Raw genomic sequence first — 23,921 nt, 5'->3', positions numbered from 1 at the left:
GTAAAGATGGTTTGGTGGTGCTGAATTCTCTTAGCTTTTGCTTGTCTATAAAGGTTTTAATTTCTCCATCAAATCTGAATGAGATCCTTGCTGGATAGAGTAATCTCAGTTTTAGGTTTTTCCCTTTCATCACTTTAAATATGTCCTGCCACTACCTTCTGGCTTGCAGAGTTTCTGCTGAAAGATCAGCTGTTAACCTTATGGGGATTCCCTTGTATGTTATTTTTTGTTTTTCCCTTGCTGCTTTTAATATGTTTTCTTTGTATTTATTTTTTGATAGTTTGATTAATATGTGTCTTGGCGTGTTTCGCCTTGGATTTATCCTGTATGGGACTCTCTGTGCTTCCTGGACTTGATTCATTATTTCCTTTCCCATATTAGGGAATTTTTCAACTATAATCTCTTCAAATATTTTCTCAGTACCTTTCTTTTTCTCTTCTCCTTGTGGGACCCCTATAATTCAAATGTTTGTGTGTTTAATGTCCCAGAGGTCTCTACGACTGTCCTCAGTTCTTTTCATTCTTTTTTCTTCATTCTTCTCTGTGGTAGTTATTTCCACTATTTTATCTTCCAGGGCACTTATCTGTTCTTCTGCTTCAGTTATTCTGCTATTGATTCCTTCTAGAGAATTTTTAATTTCATTTATTGTGTTATTCCTCACTGTTTGCTTGCTCTTTAGTTCTTCTAAGTCCTTGTTAAACGTTTCTTGTATTTTCTCCATTCTGTTTCCAAGATTTTGTATCATCTTTACTGTCGTTACTCTGAATTCTTTTTCAGGTAGACTGCCTATTTCCTCTTCATTTGTTAGGTCTGGTGGGTTTTTATCTTGCTCCTTCATCTGCTGTGTTTCTCTATCTTCTCATTTTGCTTAACTTACTGTGTTTGGAATCTGCTTTTCGCAGGCTGCAGGTTTGTAGTTCCCCTTGTTTTTGGTGTCAGTCCTCAGTGGCTAAGGTTGGTTCAGTGGGTTGTGTAGGCTTCCTGGTGGAGGGAACTCTTGCCTGTGTTCTGGTGGATGAGGCTGGAACTTGTCTTTCTGGTGGGCAGGACTGCATCCAGTGGTGTGTTTTGGGGTGTCTGTGACCTTATTATGATTTTAGGCAGCCTCTCTTCTAACGGATGGGGTTGTGTTCCTGTCTTTATAGTCGTTTGGCATAGCGTGTCCAGCACTGTAGCTTGCTGGTCATTGAGTGGAGCTGGGTCTTAGCATTGAGATGGAGATCTCTGGGAGAGCTTTCGCCATTTGATATTACGTGGAGCTGGGAAGTCTCTTGTGGACCAGTGTCCTGAACTCAGCTTTCCCACCTCAGAGACACAGGCCTGACACCCGGCCGGAGCACCAAGACCCTGTCAGCCACACGGCTCAGAAGAAAAGGGAGAAAAAGAGAAAGAAGGAAAGAAAAAAATAAAATAAGTTATTAGAATAAAAAAAATTTTTAATTATTAAAAATAAAAAAACTTAAAAGTAATTAAAAAAAGAAAGAAAGAAGAGACCAGCCAAACCCAAAAGCAAATCCACCACTGATAACAAGCTATAAAAACTATGCTAAAAACAAAAAGAAAAACAACAACAGCAACAACAACAAAATGGAGAGACAGAACCCTAGGACAAATGGTAAAAGCAAAGGTATACAGACAGAATCACACAAAGAAGCATACAAATACACACTCACAAAAAGAGAAAAAGGAAAAAAAATATGTATATCTATGTTAAAAAAAAAGGAGGAGAGCAACCAAATCAGTAAACAAATCTACCAATGATAGTAAAGTCTAAATACTAAACTACAATAAATATAAAACCAGAAACCAGTCCGTCACATAGCAAACCCCAAATCTACAGTTGCTCCCAAAGTCCACGGCCTCAATTTTGGGATGATTCGTTGTCTATTCAGGTATTCCCCAGATGCAGGGTACATCAGGTTGATTGTGGAAATTTAATCGCTGCTCCTGAGGCTGCACGGACAAATTTCCCTTTCTCTTCTTTCTTTGCATAGCTCCTGGGGTTCAGCTTTGGAATTGGCCCCGCCTCTGCGTGTAGGTCGCCTGAGGGCATCTTTTCCCTCCCAGACAGGATGGGGTTAAAGGAGCAGCTGATTAGGGGTCTCTGGCTCATTCAGGCCAGGAGGAGGGAGGGTTACAGGATGTGGGGCGAGCCTGTGGTGGCAGAGGCCAGCATGACATTGCAACAGTGTGAGGCGCGCCGTGCGTTCTCCCGGGAAAGTTGTCCCTGTATCATGAGACCCTGGCAGTGGCGGGCTGCACAGGCTCCCGGGAGGGGAGGTGTGGATAGGGACCTGTGCTTGCTCACAGGCTTCTTGGTGGCTGCAGCAGCAGCCTTAGCGTCTCATGCCTGTCTCTGGGGTCTGCGCTGATAGCCGTGGCTCGCGCCCGTCTCTGGAGCTTGTTTAGGTGGTGCTCTGAATCCCCTCTCCTCGTGCACCCCAAAACAATGGTCTCTTGCCTCTTAGGCAGTCCCAGACTTTTTCCTGGACTCCCTCCCAGCTACCTGTGGCGCACTAGCCCCCTTCAGGCTGTGTTCATGCAGCCAACCCCAGTCTTCTCCCTGAGGTCTGACCTCCGAAACTGGAGCCTCAACACCCAACCCCCACCCATCATGGCGAGTGAGCAGACAAGTGTCTCAGGCTGGTGAGGGCTGGTCGGCAATGATCCTCTGTGCGGGAATCTCTCTGCTTTGCCCTCTGCACTCCTATTGCTGCGCTCTTCTCCATAGCTCCAAAGCTTCCCCTCCTCCCACCCCCCCATCTCCACCAGTCAAGGGGCTTCCTAGTGTGTGGAAACTTTTCCTCCTTCACAGCTCCCTCCCCAAGGTGCAGGTCCAGTCCCTATTCTTTTGTCTCTATTTTTTCTTTTGCCCTACCCAGGTACGTGGGGAGTTTCTTGCCTTTTGGGAAGTCTGAGGTCTTCTGCCAGCATTCAGTAGGTGTTCTGTAGGAGTAGTTCCACATGTAGATGTATTTCTGATGTATTTGTTGGGAAGAAGGTGATCTCCACATCTTACTTCTCTGCGGTCTTGAAGGTCTCTCTCCTCTCATTTCTGATTTTATGACCCACTCTCTTTTATTCTTGGTGAGTCTAGCTAAAGATTTGTCAATTTGGTTTATCTTTCGAAGAACCAACTTTTTATTTCATTGATTTCTTCTATTGTCTCTTTAGTCTCTATTTCATTTATTTCTGCTGATCTTTGTTGTTTGCTTCCTTCTTTTAACTTTGGGCTTTGTTTGTTCTTCTTCTAGTTCTTTGAGATGTAAAGTTAGGTTGTTTATTTGAGACTTTTATTGTTTCTGGAAGTAGGCATTTATCATTGTTAATCCTTGCCTCTTAAAGCTGCTTTTCTGCAGGTTTGGTATGTTGTGTTTCCATTTTTCTTTGTCTCAAGATTTTTTTATTCCACTTTTGGTTTCTTTATTGACCCATTGTTTGTTGAATAGCATGTTGTTTAGTCTCCACTAATTTTCCAGTTTCCTTCTTGTCATTGATTTCTATTTTCATACCATTGTGGTATGAAAATATGCTTGTTATTGTCTTAATCTTCTTAAATTTGTTAAGATTTGTTTTGTGGACTAACATATGATCTCTCCTGGAGAATGTTCATTGTGCACTTGAGAAGAATGTGTATTCTGTTGCTTTTGGTTGGATATTTGTTAAGTTCATCAGATCTAACATGTCATTTAAAGTCCCCTACTGTTATTGTATTGCTGTTTATTTCTCCCTTTTTTGGTCTGTTAACATCTGGTGTATATATATAGGGGCTCCTATGTTGGATACATAAATATTTATAAATATTATATCTTCTTGTTGGATTGACCCCTTTATCAACATGTAAGGCTTCTTTGTTTCTTACTACAGTTTTTCTATTTCCTTTTATTGCTGAATAATATTCCATTGAATGGATATATCACATTTTCTTTATCCATTTACTAGTAGAGGGATATTTGTATTTATCCAGTTTGGGGCTGTTAAGAATAATGCTGGAGATTTGAGAAAATGGTGGAAGAATAAGACGCGGAGATCACCTTCCTCCCCACAGATACATCAGAAATACATCTACACGTGGAACTGCTCCTATAGAACACCCACTGAACGCTGGCAGAAGACATCAAACCTCCCAAAAGGCAAGAAACTCCCCACCTACCTGGGTAGGGCAAAAGAAAAAAGAAAAAACAGAGACAAAAGAATAGGGACGGGACCTGCACCAGTGTGAGGGAGCTGTGAAGGAGGAAAGGTTTCCATACACTAGGAAGCCCCTTCGTGGGCAGAGACTGCGGGTGGCAGCGGGGGAAAGCTTCGGAGCCGCGGAGGAGAGTGCAGCAACAGGGGTGTGGGGGGCAAAGCGGAGAGATTCCCGCACAGAGGATTGGTGCCGACCAGCACTCACCAGCCCGAGAGGCTTGTCTGCTCACCCGCCTGGGCGGGAGGGGCTGGGAGCTGAGGCTCGGGCTTCGGTCGGATGCAGGGAGAGGACTTGGGTTGGCGGCGTGAACACAGCCTGAAGGGGTTAGTGCGCCACGGCTAGCCAGGAGGAAGTCAGGGAAATGTCTGGACCTGACGAAGAGGCAAGAGACTTTTTCTTGCCTCTTTGTTTCCTGGTGCGTGAGGAGAGGGGATTAAGAGCGCTGCTTAACGGAGCTCTAGAAATGGGCGCAAGCCGCAGCTATGAGCACGGACCCCAGAGACGGGCATGAGACGCTAAGGCTGCTCCTGCCGCCACCAAGAAGCCTGTGTGCGAGCACAGGTCCCTATCCACACCTCCCCTCCCAGGAGCCTGTGCAGCCCGCCACTGCCAGGGTCCCATAACCCAGGGACAATTTCCCCGGGTGGACACACGGCGTGCCTCAGGCTGCCACAACATCACGCAGGCCTCTGCCACCGCAGGCTCACCCGGCATCTGTACCCCTCCCTACCCCCACCCTGAATGAGCCAGAGCCGCCAAATCAGCTGCCCCTTTAACCCTGTCATGTCTGAGCGAAGAACAGATGCCCTCCGGCGACCTACACACAGAGGTGGAGCCAAATCCAAAGCTGAGGCCCTGGGAGCTGTGAGAACAAAGAAGAGAAAGGGAAATCTCTCCCAGCAGCCTCAGGAGCAGCAAATTAAATCTCCACAATCAACTTGATGTACCCTGCATCTGTGGAATACCTGAATAGACAATGAATCATCCCAAATTGAGGAGGTGGACTTTGGGAGCAAGATATATTATTTTCTCCCCTTTTCCTCTTTTTGTGAGTGTGTATGTGTATGCTTCTGTGTGAGATTTTCTCTGTATAGCTTTGCTTTCACTATTTATCCTAGGGTTCTGTCTGTCTGTATTTTTTTCTTTCTTTTTTTACTTAAAAAATTTTTTTTTCTTAAAAATCAATTTTTTTATTTTAATTACTTTATTTTATTTTATCTTACTTTATTTTATTTTATCCTCTTCCTTCTTTCCTTCCTCCCTCCCTGCCTCCCTTCCTTTCTATTTTTTCTCCCTTTTATTCTGAGCCGTGTGGAGGACAGGCTCTTGGTGCTCCAGCCAGGTGTCAGGGCTGTGCCACTGAGGTAGGAGAGCCAACTTAGGACGCTGGTCCACAAGAGACCTCCCAGCTCCACATAATATCAAACGGCAAAAATCTCCCAGAGATCTCCGTCTTCAACACCAAGACCCAGCTTCACTCAACGAACAACAAGCTACAGTGCTGGACACCGTATGCCAAACAGCAAGCAGCACAGGAACACAGCCCCATTCATTAGCAGGGAGGCTGCCTAAAATCATAATAAGGCCACAGACACCCAAAAACACACCACCAGACGTGGACCTGCCCACCAGAATGTCACAGTCCAGCCTCATCCGCCAGAACACAGGCAGTAGTCCCCTCCGCCAGGAAGCCTTCACAACCCGATGAACCAACCTTAGCCACTGGGGACAGACACCAAAAACAATGGGAACTACGAACCTGCAGCCTGCAAAAAGGAGACCCCAAACACAGTAAGATAAGCAAAATGAAAAGACAGAAAAACACACAGCAGATGAAGGAGCAAGGTAAAAACTCACCAGACCTAACAAATGAAGAGGAAATAGGCAGTTTACCTGAAAAAGAATTCAGAATAATAGTAGTAAAGATGATCCAAAATCTTGGAAATAGAATAGAGAAAATGCAAAAAACATTTAACAAGGACCTAGAAGAACTAAAGAGGAAACAAGCAATGATGAACAACACAATAAATGGAATTAAAAATACTCTAGAAGGGATCAATAGCAGAATAACTGAGGCAGAAGAACGGATAAGTGCCCTGGAAGATAAAATAGTGGAAATAACTACTGCAGAGCAGAATTAAAAAAAAAGAATGAAAAGAACTGAGGAAAGTCTCAGAGACCTCTGGGACAGCATTAAACGCACCAACATTCAAATTATAGGGGTCCCAGAAGAAGAAGAGAAAAAGAAAGGGCCTGAAAAATATTTGAAGAGATTATAGTTGAAAACTTCCCTAATATGGGAAAGAAAATAGTTAATCAAGTCTAGGAAGCACAGAGAGTCCCATACAGGATAAATCCACGGAGAAACACGCCAAGACACATATTAATCAAACTATCAAAAATTAAATAGAAAGGAAACATATTAAAAGCAGCAAGGGAAAAACAACAAATAACTCACAAGGGAATCCCCATAAGGTTAACAGCTGATCTTTCAGCAGAAACTCTGCAAGCCAGAAGGGAGTGGCAGGACATATTGAAAGTGTTGAAGGAGAAAAACCTGCAACCAAGATTACTCTACCCAGCAAGGATCTCATTCAGATTTGATGAAGAAATTAAAACCTTTACAGACAAGCAAAAGCTGAGAGAGTTCAGCACCACCAAACCAGCTTTACAACAAATGCTAAAGGAACTTGTGTAGGCAAGAAACACAAGAGAAGGAAAAGACCTACAATAACAAACCCAAAACAATTAAGAAAATGGGAATAGGAACATACATATCGATAATTACCTTAAATGTAAATGGCTTAAATGCTCCAACCAAAAGACACAGACTGGCTGAACGGATACAAAAACAAGACTCATATATATGCTGTCTACAGTAGACCCACTTCAGACCTAAGGACACATACAGACTGAAAGTGAGGGGATGGAAAAGGATATTCCATGCAAATGGAAATCAGAAGAAAGCTGGAGTAGCAATTCTCATATCAGACAAAATAGACTTTAAAGTAAAGACTATTACAAGAGACAAAGAAGGACACTACATAATGATCAAGGGATCGATCCAAGAAGAAATTATAACAATCGTAAATATTTATGCACCCAACATAGGAACACCTCAATACATGAGGCAAATACTAACAACCATAAAAAGGGAAATCGACAGTAACACAATCATAGCAGGGGACTTTAACACCCCACTTTCACTAATGGACAGATCATCCAAAATGAAAATAAATAAGGAAACACAAGCTTTAAATGATACATTAAACAAGATGGACTTAATTGATATTTCTAGGACATTCCATCCAAAAACAACAGAATACACATTTTTTCTCAAGTGCTCATGGAACATTTCCAGGATAGAACATATCTTGGGTCACAAATCTAGCCTTCGTAAATTTTAAAAAATTGAAATTGTATCAAGTATCTTTTACGACCACAATGCTATGAGACTAGATATCAGTTACAGGAAAAGATCTGTAAAAATTACAAACACATGGAGGCTAAACAGTACACTACTTAATAATGAAGTGATCACTGAAGAAATCAAAGAGGACATCAAAAACTATCTAGAAACAAATGACAATGGAGACACAACGACACAAAACCTATGAGAAGCAGCAAAAGCAGTACTAAGAGGGAAGTTTATAGCAATACAATCCTACCTTAAGAAACAGGAAACATCTCAAATAAACAACCTGACCTTGCACCTAAAGCAATTAGAGAAAGAACAACAAAAAAAACCCAAAGCTACCAGTAGGAGAGTAATCATAAAGATCAGATCAGAAATAAATGAAAAAGAAATGAAGGAAACAATAGCAAAGATCAATAAAACTAAAAGCTGGTTCTTTGAGAAGACAAACAAAATTGATAAACCATTAGCCAGACTCATCAAGAAAAAAAGGGAGAAGACTCAAATCAAGAGAATTAGACATGAAAAAGGAGAAGTAACAACTGACACTAGAAATACAAAGGATCATGAGAGATTACTACAAGCAACTCTATGCCAATGAAATGGACAACCTGGAAGAAATTGACAAATTCTTAGCAATGCACAACCTGCCAATACTGAACCAGGAAGAAATAGAACATATGAACAGACCAATCACAAGCCCTGAAATTGAAACTGTGATTAAAAATCTTCCAACAAACAAAAGCCCAGGACCAGATGGCTTCACAGGCGAATTCTGTCAAACATTTAGAGAAGAGCTAACACCTATCATTCCCAAACTCTTCCAAAATATAGCAGAGGGAGGAACACTCCCAAACTCATTCTTCGAGGCCACCATCACCCTGACACCAAAACCAGACAAGGATGTCACAAAGAAAGAAAACTACAGGCCAATATCACTGATGAACATAGATGCAAAAATCCTTAACAAAATATTAGCAAACAGAATCCAACAGCACATTAAAAGGATGATACACCATGATCAAGTGGGGTTTATTCCAGGAATGCAAGGATTCTTCAATACATGCTAATCGTTCAACATGGTACACCATATTAAGAAATTGAAGGAGAAAAACCATGTGATCATCTCAATAGATGCAGAGAAAGGTTTCGACAAAATTCAACACCCATTTATGATAAAAACCCTGCAGAAAGTAGGCATAGAGGGAACTTTTCTCAACATAGTAAGGGCCATATATGACAAACCCACAGCCAACATCGTCCTCAGTGGTGAAAAACTGAAACCATTTCCACTAAGATCAGGAGCAAGACAAGGTTGCCCACTCTCACCACTCTTATTCAACATAGTTTTGGAAGTTTTAGCCACAGAAATCAGAGAAGTAAAAGAAATGAAAGGAATCCAAATTGCAAAAGAAGAAGTAAAGCTGTCACTGTTTGCAGATGACATGATACTATACATAGAGAATCCTAAAGATGCTACCAGAAAACTACTAGAGCTAATCAATGAATTTGGTAAAGTAGCAGGATACAAAATTAATGCAGAGAAATCTCTGGCATTCTTATACACTAATGATGAAAAATCTGAAAGTGAAATCAAGAAAACACTCGCATTTACCATTGCAACAAAGAGAATAAAATATCTAGGAATAAACCTACCTAAGGAGACAAAACACCTGTATGCAGAAAATTATCAGACACTGATGAAAGAAATTAAAGGTGATACAAACAGATGGAGAGATATACCATGTTCTTGGATTGGAAGAATCAACATTGTGAAAATGATTCTACTACCCAAAGCAATCTACAGATTCAATGCAATCCCTATCAAACTACCACTGGCATTTTTCACAGAACTAGAACAAAAAATTTCACAATTTGTATGGAAACACAAAAGATCCCGAATAACCAAAGAAATCTTGAGAGAACAAATAGTGGAGCTGGAGGAATCAGGCTCCACGACTTCAGACTATACTACAAAACTACAGTAATCAAGACAGTATGGTACTGGCACAAAAACAAATATAGATTAATGGAACAGGACAGAAGGCCCAGAGATAAACCCATGCACATATGGTCACCTTATCTTAGATAAAGGAGGCAAGAATATACAGTGGAGAAAAAACAGCCTTCTCAATCAGTGGTGGTGGGAAAACTGGACAGTTACATATAAAAGTATGAAATTAGAACACTCCCTAACACCATACAGAAAAATAAGCTCAAAATGGATTAAAGACCTAAATGTAAGGCCAGGCACTATGAAACTGTTAGAGAAAAACATAGGCAGAACACTCTATGACATAAATCACAGCAAGATCCTATTTGACCCACCTCCTCGAGAAATGGAAATAAAAACAAACAAATGGGACCTAATGAAACTTAAAAGCTTTTGCACAGCAAAGGAAACCATAAACAAGACCAAAAGACAACCCTCAGAATGGGAGAAAATATTTGCAAATGAAGCAACTGACAAAGGATTAATCACCAAAATTTACAAGCAACTCATGCAGCTCAATAACTAAAAAACAAGCAACGCAATCCAAAAATGGGCAGAAGACCGAAATAGACATTCCTCCAAAGAAGATATACAGATTGCCAACAAACACATGAAAGAATGCTCAACATTATTAATCATTAGAGAAATGCAAATCAAAACTACAATGAGATATCATCTCACACCAGTCAGAATGGCCATCATCCAAAAATCTAGAAACAGTAAATGCTGGAGAGGGTGTGGAGAAAAGGGAACGCTCTTGCACTGCTGGTGGGAATGTGAATTGGTTCAGCCACTATGGAGAACAGTATGGAGGCTCCTTAAAAATCTACAAATAGAACTACCGGACGACCCAACAATCCCACTACTGGGCATACACCCTGAGAAAACCATAATTCAAAAAGAGTCACGTACCAAAATGTTCATTGCACCTCTGTTTACAATAGCCAGGAGATGGAAGCAACCTAAGTGTCCATCAGCAGATGAATAAAGAAAATGTGGCACATATATACAATGGAATATTACTCAGCCATCAAAAGAAACGAAATTGAGTTATTTGTAGTGAGGTGGATGGACCTAGAGTCTGTCATACAGAGTGAAGTAAGTCAGAACGGCAAAACAGATACCGTATGCTAACATATATATATGGAGTCTAAGATAAAAAAAAAAAGGTCATGAAGAACCTAGGGGTAAGACGGGAATAAAGACACAGACCTACTAAAGCATGGACTTCAGGTTATGGGGAGGGCGAAGGGTAAGCTGTGACAAAGTGAGAGAGTGGCATGGACATATATACACTACCAAATGCAAAATAGATAGCTAGTGGGAAGCAGCCGCATAGCACAGGGAGATCAGCTGGGTGGTTTGTGACCACTTACAGGGGTGGGATAGGGAGGGTGGGAGGGAGGGAGACGCAAGAGGGAAGAGATATGGGAACATATGTATATGTATAACTGACTCACTTTGTTATAAAGCAGAGACTAACACACCTTTGTAAAGCAATTATACTCCAATAAAATGTTAAAAAAGATTAATGCTACTTTCATACACAAGTCTTTATTTGGTTCTGTGTTTTCATTTCTCTTGAGTAGATACCTGGGTTTGGTATGTATCTTTAGATATTTGTAATCACAGTGAATCAAGTCATCTAGTACACGTCAGTTTTGAGAAGAAATAGCCATTAACCATTGATACATAGTATATGTTTAGTATCAGTAATTAACTGATATTTCATATTTTATTAAAGTTGAAATAGGAAAGTGACCACAAGGTTTGTATGGTAAGTTTACGTTTAATTTTTAAAGACACTTAGGGGTTGATTTTTATTTAGTTACAGTCTCCTATAGAAACCTCCTATCATTATCTTCTGCATGACACTGTAATCCCATTTCTAAGTTCTTCCCTTTTTCCAACTTCCTAATATTTTTCTAATAGTCTTCTAAGCACTTCAAATTATTAAACAGAACTGCATCATAACTACCTATTATCTACATGGGCTGTCACTGCTACAAATCAAATATTCATTACATATCATTAAAAAGCGTACCTTACTGTGAAATCTCACTGAAGGAGTGGGAAAATATTGTGACAGGAGATACATGTGATTGGATAATTGTTAACTCTTCAGTGAACGGCACTTGCCTTCCTGGAAGAAGCCTGCCTTCAGGTAGAGCTCATATAGTGAAATTTGGGTCTGGTCTAATATATTAAATGATTCACATCCTGACTTTCTAAGGTAAGCGTCATTGTCATTACTGATTCTACAAAGCATAGTTTCCAGTATCTATAGTGTATTCAAGTTTAGGAAATGTTTCTCCCGTTTATTTTATTTATTCAGCAATTCACTGAGCCGTGTCTCTTTGACAGGCACTGCTAAGCACGCAGTCTCATTTGATTTTCATGACAGCTTTTGTCAGTGTAGGAGGATCACGTATCACCCTTAATCTTATATATCATACACTCACACATACACTGTCTCTTTCACAGATATGCACCCGTGTGTGCATACACACGCACTTTCCGTGTCACCTCTGCTTTTTCTGAGAGGATGTGGCCAATGGGAATCTATGCTGACTCCTATAAAATCCTATCTGTATAAAATGACTAAATTTTTTTTTAATGAAAGAGGATAGGAAATACCTAATATTAAAAATGGGTCACTTTACATTGCACCTTCATTTCACTTTCTCCAACATGATATTGACCTCTTGGCCAGGACAAAGCAAACCTCAAATTAGGGAACACTAAAACATGTTATTTTATGTATAATGCAAAGGGATTAGTGTTAATTTGGTTTTTCACTAAAGGCTTATGGTTTACGTTAGATGAAGCTTGTTTCTTTTTACTGGTATGAAGAGGACTTGTATGTAATTTCAGATTCTACACACCTCATTTGTATTTTCTTTTAGAAAATGTCTCAGTTAAAATCAGTGCCCTACTATTCGTTTAAGCCCCCTTGCCTTCAATAAAACTAATTGATAAACCGTAATAATTAATGGCCTGATTAAACCAAAATGACTTGCATCTGCCCTGATGATTGCCATTTATAATCAGTCACTTTAATGACTCATCTTTTCTGTGCTTCGCTTACAGAAGAATGGCTATGATGTTTTTAAGTGAGCTGAATGAAAAGCTGTATGCTCTCAGTTGCTGTTTGTTTTCCATAACTTGAGATTGCATTAAAATAAGCATAGATATAAGTCTCCTTAAAAGTAATCTTTCTTGCCTAATCTGTCCTCTTGTTTCTGGCTTGGAATGAAGTTGAAAACAAACCAAAAAAAATAAAAAGCAACAAAAATCATTTTAGTATTCCTGGAGCTGTTCTTGAGAATTATAGAATTTCCATGTTTTAAATGAAAACATGGAAATGGTAAGTTCGGTGGCTATATACTAGGATTGTTGATAACTCAGGTATAAGGTGGAGTCTTTTATTCCGATAAAGTGATACTTAAATCAGAGGAACTATCCTCATTACAACATTTAAAAGGATTCCATTTGCTTCAAATTCTGTCACATGAATTCAGATTTAGTTTAAATAAAGTCTTAATTATTATATCCTATTTATTTCAAAAAAGGATTTGAGGCAGCTTACAATATGAGGTGTAAACAGTGAACAAAGGACAAAAAAACAAGAATTTTAAAATAAAGGGATAGTTCCACTTCTACCCAGGAAGGAAATGCTGCTGTGGAACCTCCACCAAAAACAACTAGGAAGCTAGACAAAATTTATGAAACATCTGTTTTCAGGTATTAGATAACAAGCAGTGCAGGACTGTGATCCTGAAGAGAAGGGAAACAGATGAGGGGAGCCCTATGATCACCCAGGTTTTAAGCCTGGAGACAATTTCCAGACTGCAGCATAAGGAAGGGGAACCAGTCAGAGCCCAAAGATCTTACTGAGCTGAAGAGACAGAGTTTGGCTGTCAAGAAGGCTTTAAAATGGCTAAAATTTACAGAGCAGAGTCCTAGAGATGCAGGAACTGTGCAAAAAGAAAGAGCTCAAGAACTTGTGTGAGACTCTCCTTGAATTTTTGGCCAAATATCAACCTCTGCTTTTGTAGGGTGAAATCTTACAAAGCTAGTTTGGGAATGAAAATTTCTGGGGTTCTGTAAGCTAAACAATTCCCAAAGCTTACACAAGGTTGGGAATTTTAAAAATTCTAACCAGCCAGAGTAGAGAGACCTTTTTGGATACATTGGATCATTCAGGAGAGACTTTAGAAGGGTCATGTTTTAATAGAGGGGCTAAACTAGCCCTAGAGTAGGGATTGCTCTGGCTTTCCATAAATAAAAGTTCCAAAATAAGCCTCAAAATGATCTGGCTATCTTCAAGTAAGTTAACTACCTGCCAGTATCAAGTTTAGCACTCTTTAAAGGATTACAGCAAATTCGCTCAGCAATATATACGATTCAGAATACATGGCATCTAAATAAAAATCAGTATGTGAAAAAAATTTTTTTCTTCTGATAATGGATGAAAGACCATTAGCAGGAGAACAATCAGTCAATAGAAATGGGACTCTCCCGTTGGCAGACAAGGACTTTAGAACAGTTATGATAAATATACTCAAGGATTTAATGGGAAACATGAGCATGATGAGAGAGACAGAAGACAGAAAAAAGAACCAAGTCGAACTTCTAGATATGAAAAATAAAATATCTGAAGTAAAAATTTCACTTGATGGAATTAACAGTAGATTTGACACCACAGAAGAAATGATTTGTGATCTTGATGTTAGAGATACAGAAATTATCTAAAATTACTGTAAAAAAAAAGACTAAAAAGATGAGCACAGCCTCAGTGACCTTTGAGACAGTATCAGGAAGTCTAGGATATATATGTAACTGGAGTCTCAGAAGGAAAGGAGAAAGAAAAGGGAACAAAAAGTAATTTGAAGAAATAGTGCTCCCAAACTTTACAAATTTGTTGAAACCCATAAACCCAGAGATCTAGGAGGCCTAACAAACTCTAACCATGATATACACAAAACCATACCAAAGTACATCAAAATTAAAAATGTAAAGCCAGTGATTTTTTAAATCTTTAAAATATTCAGAACAAACATAATACATTAAATAGAGAGGAACAAAAATAAGAATGACAGCAGACTTCTTGTCAGAAGCTATGCAAACCAGAAGATAACGGGAAGACATTGTTAAAATGCTGAGAAAAACAACCTTTAAATCCAGAATTCTAGGTCCAGTAAATATATTTTTCCAAAATAACAGCTAAATAAAGACTTTTTAAGGCAAACAAAGCAGAGAGAATTTATTACCAATAGACCAGCATTATAAAAAGTGTTAAGGAAGTTGTTTAGACAGAAGGAAAATGATACCAGATAGATTGTTAGATCTACACAAAGGAATAAATAGCACCAGGATTAGTGTATACATGTAGATATATAAAAGACCTTTTAAAATTTTTTCACTCAGCACTGATCTAAACCTCATTCATATACTGACTCACTCACTACAACAGCTGACACACTTGCTCTAGCTCCAAAGCCATTGCTTTCAACCCCACATTCCCCGGGAAGTGCTGGAGTTGACAGATTTGTGGATATGTAGTGCTGACATTGGCATCAGCCTTGCCATGCTACCTCTCATAAGGGGCTCAGGGTCCTTCATTGCGTCCTGGGTTCCCAAGGATGTCACATACCCTTCTGAGCACTGTAGCTCTCAGGCCAGCATATGTCCAGGAGTCAGGAATGACAGAAATGTGTGGAAATTAAGAATTGACCCTCGCCAACAGACTTGTGGTTTCCAAGGAGGAGGGAGGGGGTTAGGGGAGGGATGGATTGGGAGTTTGGGATTAGCAGATGTCAACTATTATATATAGAATGGATAAACAGCAAGGTCCTACTGTGTAGCACGGGGAACTATATTCAGTATCCTGTGATAAACCATAATGGAAAAGAATATGAAAAAGAATTTGTGTGTATATATATATATATATATATATATATATATATATATGTATAACTGAATCATTTTACCATACAGCAGAAATTAACAGTGTAAATCAACTATACTTCAATAAAATATGTTTTAAAAAATTTTTTTAATGATTATTTAAAGCAAAAATAAAGACACCATATTGTGGCAATTATAACATATGTAGAGGAAAGATGTATAACAGTAGCACAGAGGATGGGAGGGAAGAAAATGGAAGCATACTGTTCTGAGGTTCTTACGTTATAAATTAAATACCCTAATATTATTTGAAAGTAGACAATGAAACATTAAAAAAACATATTGTAAATCCTAGAACAGCCGTTAAAAACAAAAACAAAAAACCTTCAAATGGGCTGGCAAATTTTAGCCCACAGGTCAAATTTGGCTCATTACCTGTTTTGGTAAACAAAGATTGTTGGAACACAGCCATGCCATTTATTTCCACGTTGCCTGTGATTGCTTCTGCAGTACAGTGGCAAAATTGAGTAGTTACAACAAAAACCACGTGACTCTCAACACCTTTGGTCCTTTACAGAAAAAGTTTGCCAACTTCTGGCTTAGAAGTCAATAGTAGAGATCAATGGAATGCTAAAAAGAGCCCATCTAGTCCAAAAGAAGGCAATGAAAGAAGAAAGGAACTAAGAAGAGATGGGACAAATAGTAGGATGGTAGAGTTCAACTCAGCCATATCACTAATTACGTTAAATGTGAATGGTCTAAATACTGCAGTGAAGAGCACAGATTGTCAAACTGGTCGAAAAAAAGACCCAGCTGCGTACTGTCTGCAGAATATCCATTTTAAATATTAGTGACAGAGAGGTACCATCCAAACTAATCATCAGACTTTTTAAAGCAAAAATTATAACAACATATTACGGGGTTTATGATATATGTAGAAAAGGCAAAAATCATCTAAAAATAACAGAAACCAATCAGTAGTTGCCAGAGGTCAGGGTGGAGTTGACTGTAAAGGGGCACAGGGAACCTTTTGGGGTGATATAAATGTTTCATATCTTGATTGTGGTATGGGTATATGGTTGTATATGTCAAAGTCACTAAACTGTATATTCAAAATGACTGCAATAAAATTGATTTTTTAAATGAATAAAACTGATTTTATAAAGTAAAGTTAAACAATAGATGAAATTCTCTTCAGATATTCTGAACTTGCCAGCAGTTTAATCAGAGGGAAAAACAGCCCATTATGTTCGTCTTTTCTAAGTGCTGACCTGAAGACCTGACTGTTTTAGATTGGTTTCTGAATCAGCAGATCTGAGGTAAAACCAAAAAAAGGTTTTTGTTTTTGTTTTTAAATGCACAACCAGGCTTGGGAGCTATTTAGTTATATAACTCTCACTGTTTTTATTATAGGAAGCAAATCCCATTTAGATTGTACATAAGCAATGTTATTATCCTGAAATCTCATGTGCACTATTTTTGGTCAAAATATATACCAGCAGTTCCTTGGTCTACACTCTCCTGAAGGGCGGAGGTGGGTCTTACTCATGCTTCTCTCCACAGACCTACTATCATATCTGGCACATGCTAAGGCGTCAGTGAATATTTGTTGAGTGAGTATTTTTGAATGCCCATAGATCCTCTCAGAATGAAAAATATCATTCACAAATGTATTCATTAATAGTGAAATGTATTTATTCTGAAGTATGTGCCGTTGAGTGGGAAAAGATGGAGCTCCTTCTCAGGCCAAATTCATGCTTCTCCAGGTGCACATGTTTGCCCATCTATTTAGTGGAAATATTCATTCACCAACATTTGTTCAACAGATACCATTTCTAGTCCATACCAGGCACTATTCTAGATATAGGAGTGAACACAACAGATCACATCTCTGCATTCATGGAGCTTTCCTTCGAAACGGGAGGACTGAGAGGGACATGTATACATGTACAAATATAGGGTGTCAATGGTGCCAAGTGTTATGAGGAGCACTGAAACAGGGAAGAGGGAAAGGGAATATCGGAGGTGGGAAGATATTGCTGTTCATAGTGGGTGGTTGAGGAAGACTTCTCTTAAAAGGGTAACATTTGAGCAGAAACCTAAAAACAAGTAAAGGAGCAGGCCATGCATGTATATATGGGTGCAGAGTATTCCAGTTATATGGAACCACAAAGCAGGGAGCATGCCTGGCAAGAAGGCCAGTGAGATGAAACAGAGTGGGCAGGGAGAGGAGTAGGAAGGATGAGAGTACAGAGGTAGTAGGGGGGCAGTTCAGAGAAGGCCTTAGAAACCTTCATGAGGGCTGCCTTTTGCATTGAGTTGGGAGGCCCTTGGAGGTTTTAGGCAAAGAAATGACATGGTTTGATTTAGGTTTTAAAGAGGGCACTTTAGCTGCTGTGTTCAAGACAGACTCTAGTAGAGCAAGTGTAAAAATAGGGAGACAAGTTCAGTGGCCTTGTCGGTGAATGAGTACATACAGTCTGGCAAATATGCCCCCTCATAAACATTGAATTGGTTTTATCATTCTACTTACTGGACTTTTGAAATTATTTTAACTAGTATTTTACCCAAATACAGCCTAAATTTATTGCAGTAGCACAGAAATTACTTTCTGGACATAACAAAATATAACACTTTACATTGCTTCGTTGATTGCCAGTGGATAATAATAATATATTTATAGAGTGTTTGACGGTTTAAAAGCTATTTTACATTCATTATCTCATCTAATCCCCACAATTTTTAAAGATTGATATGGTAACTTTTATTATCTCCCTATAGAGGTGAAAACTAAAATGTCACATGCCTAGTCCAAAGTCATATGCCAAATTTGTGGCAGGGCCCAAAAGACAAATCCAAGTCTTCTGTCTTCTAGCCTGAATCCATTGATTTTGTTTAAAGGGGTCTTTTATGTTCAAATGATGTTGCTGGGTTTGGAACACTTACGTTAGCAAATTTAGTATATTGTTTAGAAAGCCATCTACCAGTGAGCAAAGATATTATGCTCCAACAGGATACATACAAAAATGTATAAGGCATATTCCTACCCTGTGAACTTATTACTTGGTGAAACCTGTAACAGTAAATGTGGTAATTACTAGTAAAAAAAAGTCACATGCTCAGTTCCAAATGGTACAGACAGTAAATGCTTTAGCAGTTCAAAGGAAGCAGCGATTTTGATGGCCTGAGTAGGTATGGCAACAGGGAGATGGGGTACTTGAGTTGGAGGATGAGCAGGATTCAGTCAAAAAATATCAAGGAAGGGTTTTTAAACCCAGGTGGTTTGGGGTCAGGGACACAGCATGAACAAAGGCTTAGTAATGGGGTGTTTTGGATTTGTTTCTTTTGAGACAATGACTGAAACAGTCTAGTCGGAATACCAAGGTTGTTTTGAGGATGGCTGTATGTCTACTGCTTTCATACACAAAGTATTCCTGAAAGCTAGGCTGAAAGGTGAATGTGCAAAGTCATGCAGTAGGATTACATGTAAGTAAAAAAAGATGTTGGAGAGCTGAAAATGCCATAAAGTTCTTATTTACACCTTGCCTTTTAGAATATAATCTAGAAATTTTGTTGTTTTATTCTTTCTCTCTCTGTTGATCCACTTAAGTCAAATACGTGTCTGATTAAAGCTAAAAATTTGTTCTTTTTACCATACCTTGTGATTTCCATGTAGCTCCTTCTTCCAGGAGCTCAGAATATTTGTTCTTTATCTATCTCCATCTGATGTATGGCTTAAGAATGGTTTAAGGGTATCAGTATATAAAAGAGAAGATTGTCCAAAAGAAAAATATTCAAAGTTGAGGGCTTATAATGAGAATTAGGTTTGGAAAATAAGACCAGGCTTTGTAGAGCCTAACATTTCTGTCAGTTCGGCACACGTTTATTGAGTGTCTACTGTGGCTGTCTATGATGTATATTTTTTGTGCAAACTATTGAGGCATATTTGAAAGCACAACCCTATTCTTAAGAAGTTCACACTGGGGTTGGCGGGGGAGGTCAGGGAATATTTTACTTCCTCCTCAAGGAGAGAAGTGATAGAGTGAAAGTATATTTAATATGATGGTGGTATAAGGTTTATATTGAAATTGGGGAAAACTGGAGGCAGAGAGACCAGTTGGTTGAAAAAGCTTACACTTGCCTGGGCATAGTGACCTGTATTCAAAGAGAAAGCCCCCCTAAAGGAAGTATATAGTGTGTTTTACCTGAAAGGGCATGCTACAGAGACGTGGTCTACAGCTAACCCCTGATCACAACAGTATCATCAACAAAATAATACTGTGTGTTCGTGGTTTCCATTAACTTATTCTCATCTATTAACAAATACTTACTAAGCATATACCGTATGCCTGGCACTCTTCAGGGACTGGAATATAGTAGTCAATAAAAGAGACAAAGTCCCTGCCTTCATGGAGTTTACATTCTAGTGTCCGTCAGGCAACACCAAATGAGCACATGTATGAGAAAATGCCTGTCATGTTGCCTGTCATATGGTAGGTAGGGTTGGGTTCAATAATCGTTGGTTACTGAGTTTGAACTTGAAGTTTGAGTTAAGTACCTACTTTTGGTAAGATACTTTTTGCAGCGTGGAGGGATGGAGTGAGATTAACTCACAGATTTTTCTTAGATGTTACATAAAAATTATGAGTCTTTAGTTTTGGGGTAATTAAGGTTATATGCTGTATCAAATATAACAAGATGTCTGTTCTTGACCACTTTCGCCACTGAAGATGAAGCATTGAAGCAGGTGCTCTTCTGTACCATCAAAAGTGGTGTGCTCTTATCCTGCTTGGATGGTTTTTGTGGGCTCCTTGAATTCCTGAAAAGGCCCATTGTTGTCACTGACGATGCTTCACAGAAACGCTTTGTGTCATTATTTAGCGGACTGCCTTGGCAAAAGCTGTGCCAGTTCTTTTGTTAACTCTAACAACAGTCGAAATGATGTAAGGGAAGAGAAGGATAAATGAAACAAAGACTGATAAGTGCACGCATGCACACACATTTACACATCTTTTAGATCAGTTTCTGAGGATTATCTGAAGTAGCACGTAAAGCCAGGAAACAGCAGAACTGCATTCATGTTCTCGTTGTTTCAACCAGATCTCACCTGTTACCAGCAAACATATGAATGATTTTTTTCCTTGCTGGCTTCCCTTTGGCCTTACTGCTCCTTAGGTGGGAGGAGCAGTTTCACTTTGAGAGCAGAACTAAGCCTTTCTGTACAGATTCTTTGCAGGAGGGTTACATTTTCTTATCTACTTTTCCTGAAAGCTGGAGTAGGATATTGGGTGTATTTACTGTTGTTGGAAGCCAAGATTTTATTTGACTTTCACGTGAAGTAAATAAACCCTTGCTTCTATAGAAACCAGAAATGGTTGGAAGTGAGGGAGTTTAGGACCTTACATTTTGCCTCCAGGTAAAATGCTTTGCGTTAAATTTGTGGTTAGAATTCTAGGTTGAACAGATGATGTCAATTCTGCAATATGGTATGGTGTGCATGTGTGCTTTTTTTTAGAACAAGCACTGTAGATATGGAACTAGTGACATGGATTTTTCTGGTCCCTTTTTAGATGTGAAGCCCTCTAATATGCTAGTAAACACAAGAGGACAAGTCAAGCTGTGTGATTTTGGAGTTAGCACTCAGGTAGGTCTCATTTTCCTGCCGATCTTTCTTCTCTGTAACATCCACTTTCTATTTTCATTCTACTCTCTGGATTGAAAAATCACCTAGCTGCCAGACAAACAGAACTCTGCATCTTCTCGTTGGCTGGGATTGTGTTATTCATTTTTAATCTCTGAGCGAGTTTCCTTCATCAGAATATGATTGTTCATTGTTTAATGACAGTAAAAACTGCTGATATTGTAATTACTACTCACGAATAGCAAACTTCATTGATATGCAGCTTTGATATGAAAGCGTTTTGGCCAGACAAAAGGGAGGGCAGAGTGGGAGCTGTGCCTGGGGAGCCCAACTGGCCCACAATAAAAATTAATATTGGGAGCAACAATGGTGGAGGGCCATTACAATGTGCAGCACAAATTTTAATTAATTTCCATTTTGGGCCTCCCCTGAGAACCCTGGTGATAGTGACCCACGAGCGTGCTGTGATGTTGATTTGAATTGCAGCCACCTTTACTCCCAGCCAAACACGAAGACCAAAGCGAAGGTCATCATTGTATTATGAGTTGTCAAAGTCTGTTATCCCTCCAGCGTATTTAGTGTTCGTTTCATTCTACTAATGCATGAGGCTTCATTCACATCTTGACCATCTGACTAAAAAATGAGTGTGTTCAAATTCTACTTCAAATTGACTTTGTACAATCAGGCGGGTTTGGGGTACTAAAGCGATAAGCATCCTGCTTAAGTGAATTGTTTAAGGTTATCTGCTATAAACTGTAATGCTATGCTTGTTTAAGTTGGAAATCACATTCAAAAGAAAAGAGATGTAATCATTTTTAATGCCTTTGTAGATAAATTTGTTCCTTTTTATATAATTTTTAGTTGATTTATAGAAATGATGATTGTAAGTTAAATGAGGAATAATTGCCCATTTTATTTCCACATTATCTTTATATTGTTCTGACAGACTGTTTTGTCTCATAGCTGGTGAATTCTATAGCCAAGACGTATGTTGGAACAAATGCTTATATGGCGGTAAGTAAACTTATGCAAAAATAACATTTAAAACCAACATCTTTATGTACTTGGTAATGTATAATTCTTGAATTAATTCCACAGCTTTAGCCTAACAGATCATAAATTACAAAGTCAATCCAGTCATGATTGGATTTTTAAATCTTCCTAAAAGACGTTAGGGTTTATACAGGAGTTACCAACTTCTCTGACTTTATTCACTTAACTGGTTGGTTTGAGTATAAAATCATTTTGAAGTATAATCCTATAGAAAAATTGTATCTTATAGCACATTGGCTACTTTGCCTCATTGATTATTTAATTAACCCTAAAGTATACCAGAATGTCAGTCAATAAGATCAACTCTTATTTCCAGGAATAAGCATGCTTTGACAGCAACTCAAAATTAAATTATTAATTAAAAATTAAATTATTACTTATGGATCTGATTGTAAATTATTACTTATGATCTGATCCTCTGAATGTGAAGATTTAGCAGACAATTCTCTGTCGAACTTGTATATCTATATTCTGTTTACTTGGGTTCATACCTATTATAAGACAACTTACTTGGTCCCTCTGAAATAAATTTACCAGGAATAAAAAGTAGAAGCATAGAACTGTTTCAAATACCAATGTGGACTTGGCTTTGACCCGTTTCTTTTTCCTTCCTTTTAAGTAAGGGAAGTTATTTGTGTCCATAAAATTGCTTTTTTTTTTTGGCTGTGTTGGGCCTTCATTGCTGTGTGCGGGCTTTCTCTAGTTGCGGCAAGCGGGGGCTACTCTTCGTTGCAGTGCGCGGGCTTCTTTTTTTTTTTAACATTTTTTAAATTAAAATTTTTTTTTTTACTGCAAGGAGAATAGCACACATATTTTACAATAGCTATTAAATATCTCAATTTAGTCAGTCCTCCCTACCCCCTTTTTTTTTAACATCTTTACTGGAGTATATAATTGCTTTACATTGTTGTGTTAGTTCCTGCTGTATAACAAAGCGAATCAGCTATATGTATACATATATCCCCATATCCCCTCCCTCTTGCATCTCCCTCCCACCCTCCCTATCCCACCCCTCTAGGTGGTCACAAAGCACTGAGCTGGTCTCCCTGTGCTATGCGGCTGCTTCCCACTAGCTATCTGTTTTGAATTTGATAGTGTATATATGTCAGTGCCACTCTCTCACTTCGTGCCAGCGTACCCTTCCCCCTCCCCGTGTCCTCAAGTCCATTCTCTATGTCTGCGTCTTTATTCCTGTCCTGCCCCTAGATTCTTTAGAACCATTTTTTTTTTTTAGATTCCATATGGGTGCAGGGGCTTCTCACTGCAGTGGCTTCTCTTGGTGTGGAGCACAGGCTCTAGGCGCGTGGGCTTCAGTAGTTGCTGCATGCGAGCTCTAGAGCTCAGGCTCAGTAGTTGTGGCACGTAGGCTTAGTTGCTCATTTGCAATCTTCCCAGACCAGGGATTGAACCCGTGTCCCCTGCATTGGCAGGTGGATTCTTAACCACTGCACCACCAGGGAAGTCCCCATAAAATTGCTATTATTTATTGACGTCCACAATCACTTCAAGAGTTGGGGGCTGGGAGGAGACAAGCAGGAAACTTATTTAGTATTTTGGAGCAAAGTTTTACTTTAACATCTTAAGTTTAGTTTTTTGCTGAGGGTTCTAGATTTATTCAGGTAGTCCATTTCACTTCTAGTAGTCTTTATATGAATTAAACGAAGTATGGGTAGAACGCTGGATCTTTTTCTCAGTATTCTTTGTTCATATATTATCT

At 39.0% G+C, this 23,921-nt stretch overlaps 1 protein-coding gene across 2 annotated transcripts in view; it reads left to right on the top strand.

The window, feature by feature from the left end:
- The window catches only part of MAP2K5 (mitogen-activated protein kinase kinase 5), a 263,415-nt gene that overhangs the window by 131,899 nt on the left and 107,595 nt on the right, over nt 1–23,921 (top strand). For both annotated transcript variants that reach the window (XM_030875161.3, XM_060294075.2), the window contains exons 14-15: nt 21,081–21,154; nt 22,115–22,165. In XM_030875161.3, the coding sequence (XP_030731021.1) occupies nt 21,081–21,154; nt 22,115–22,165 (125 nt within the window). The remainder of the gene's footprint in view (nt 1–21,080; nt 21,155–22,114; nt 22,166–23,921) is intronic.

Source organism: Globicephala melas, chromosome 2 (genome assembly GCF_963455315.2).
Source record: "Globicephala melas chromosome 2, mGloMel1.2, whole genome shotgun sequence".
Lineage (NCBI taxonomy): Eukaryota > Metazoa > Chordata > Mammalia > Artiodactyla > Delphinidae > Globicephala > Globicephala melas.
This window is presented reverse-complemented; position numbering and strand designations above follow the sequence as displayed.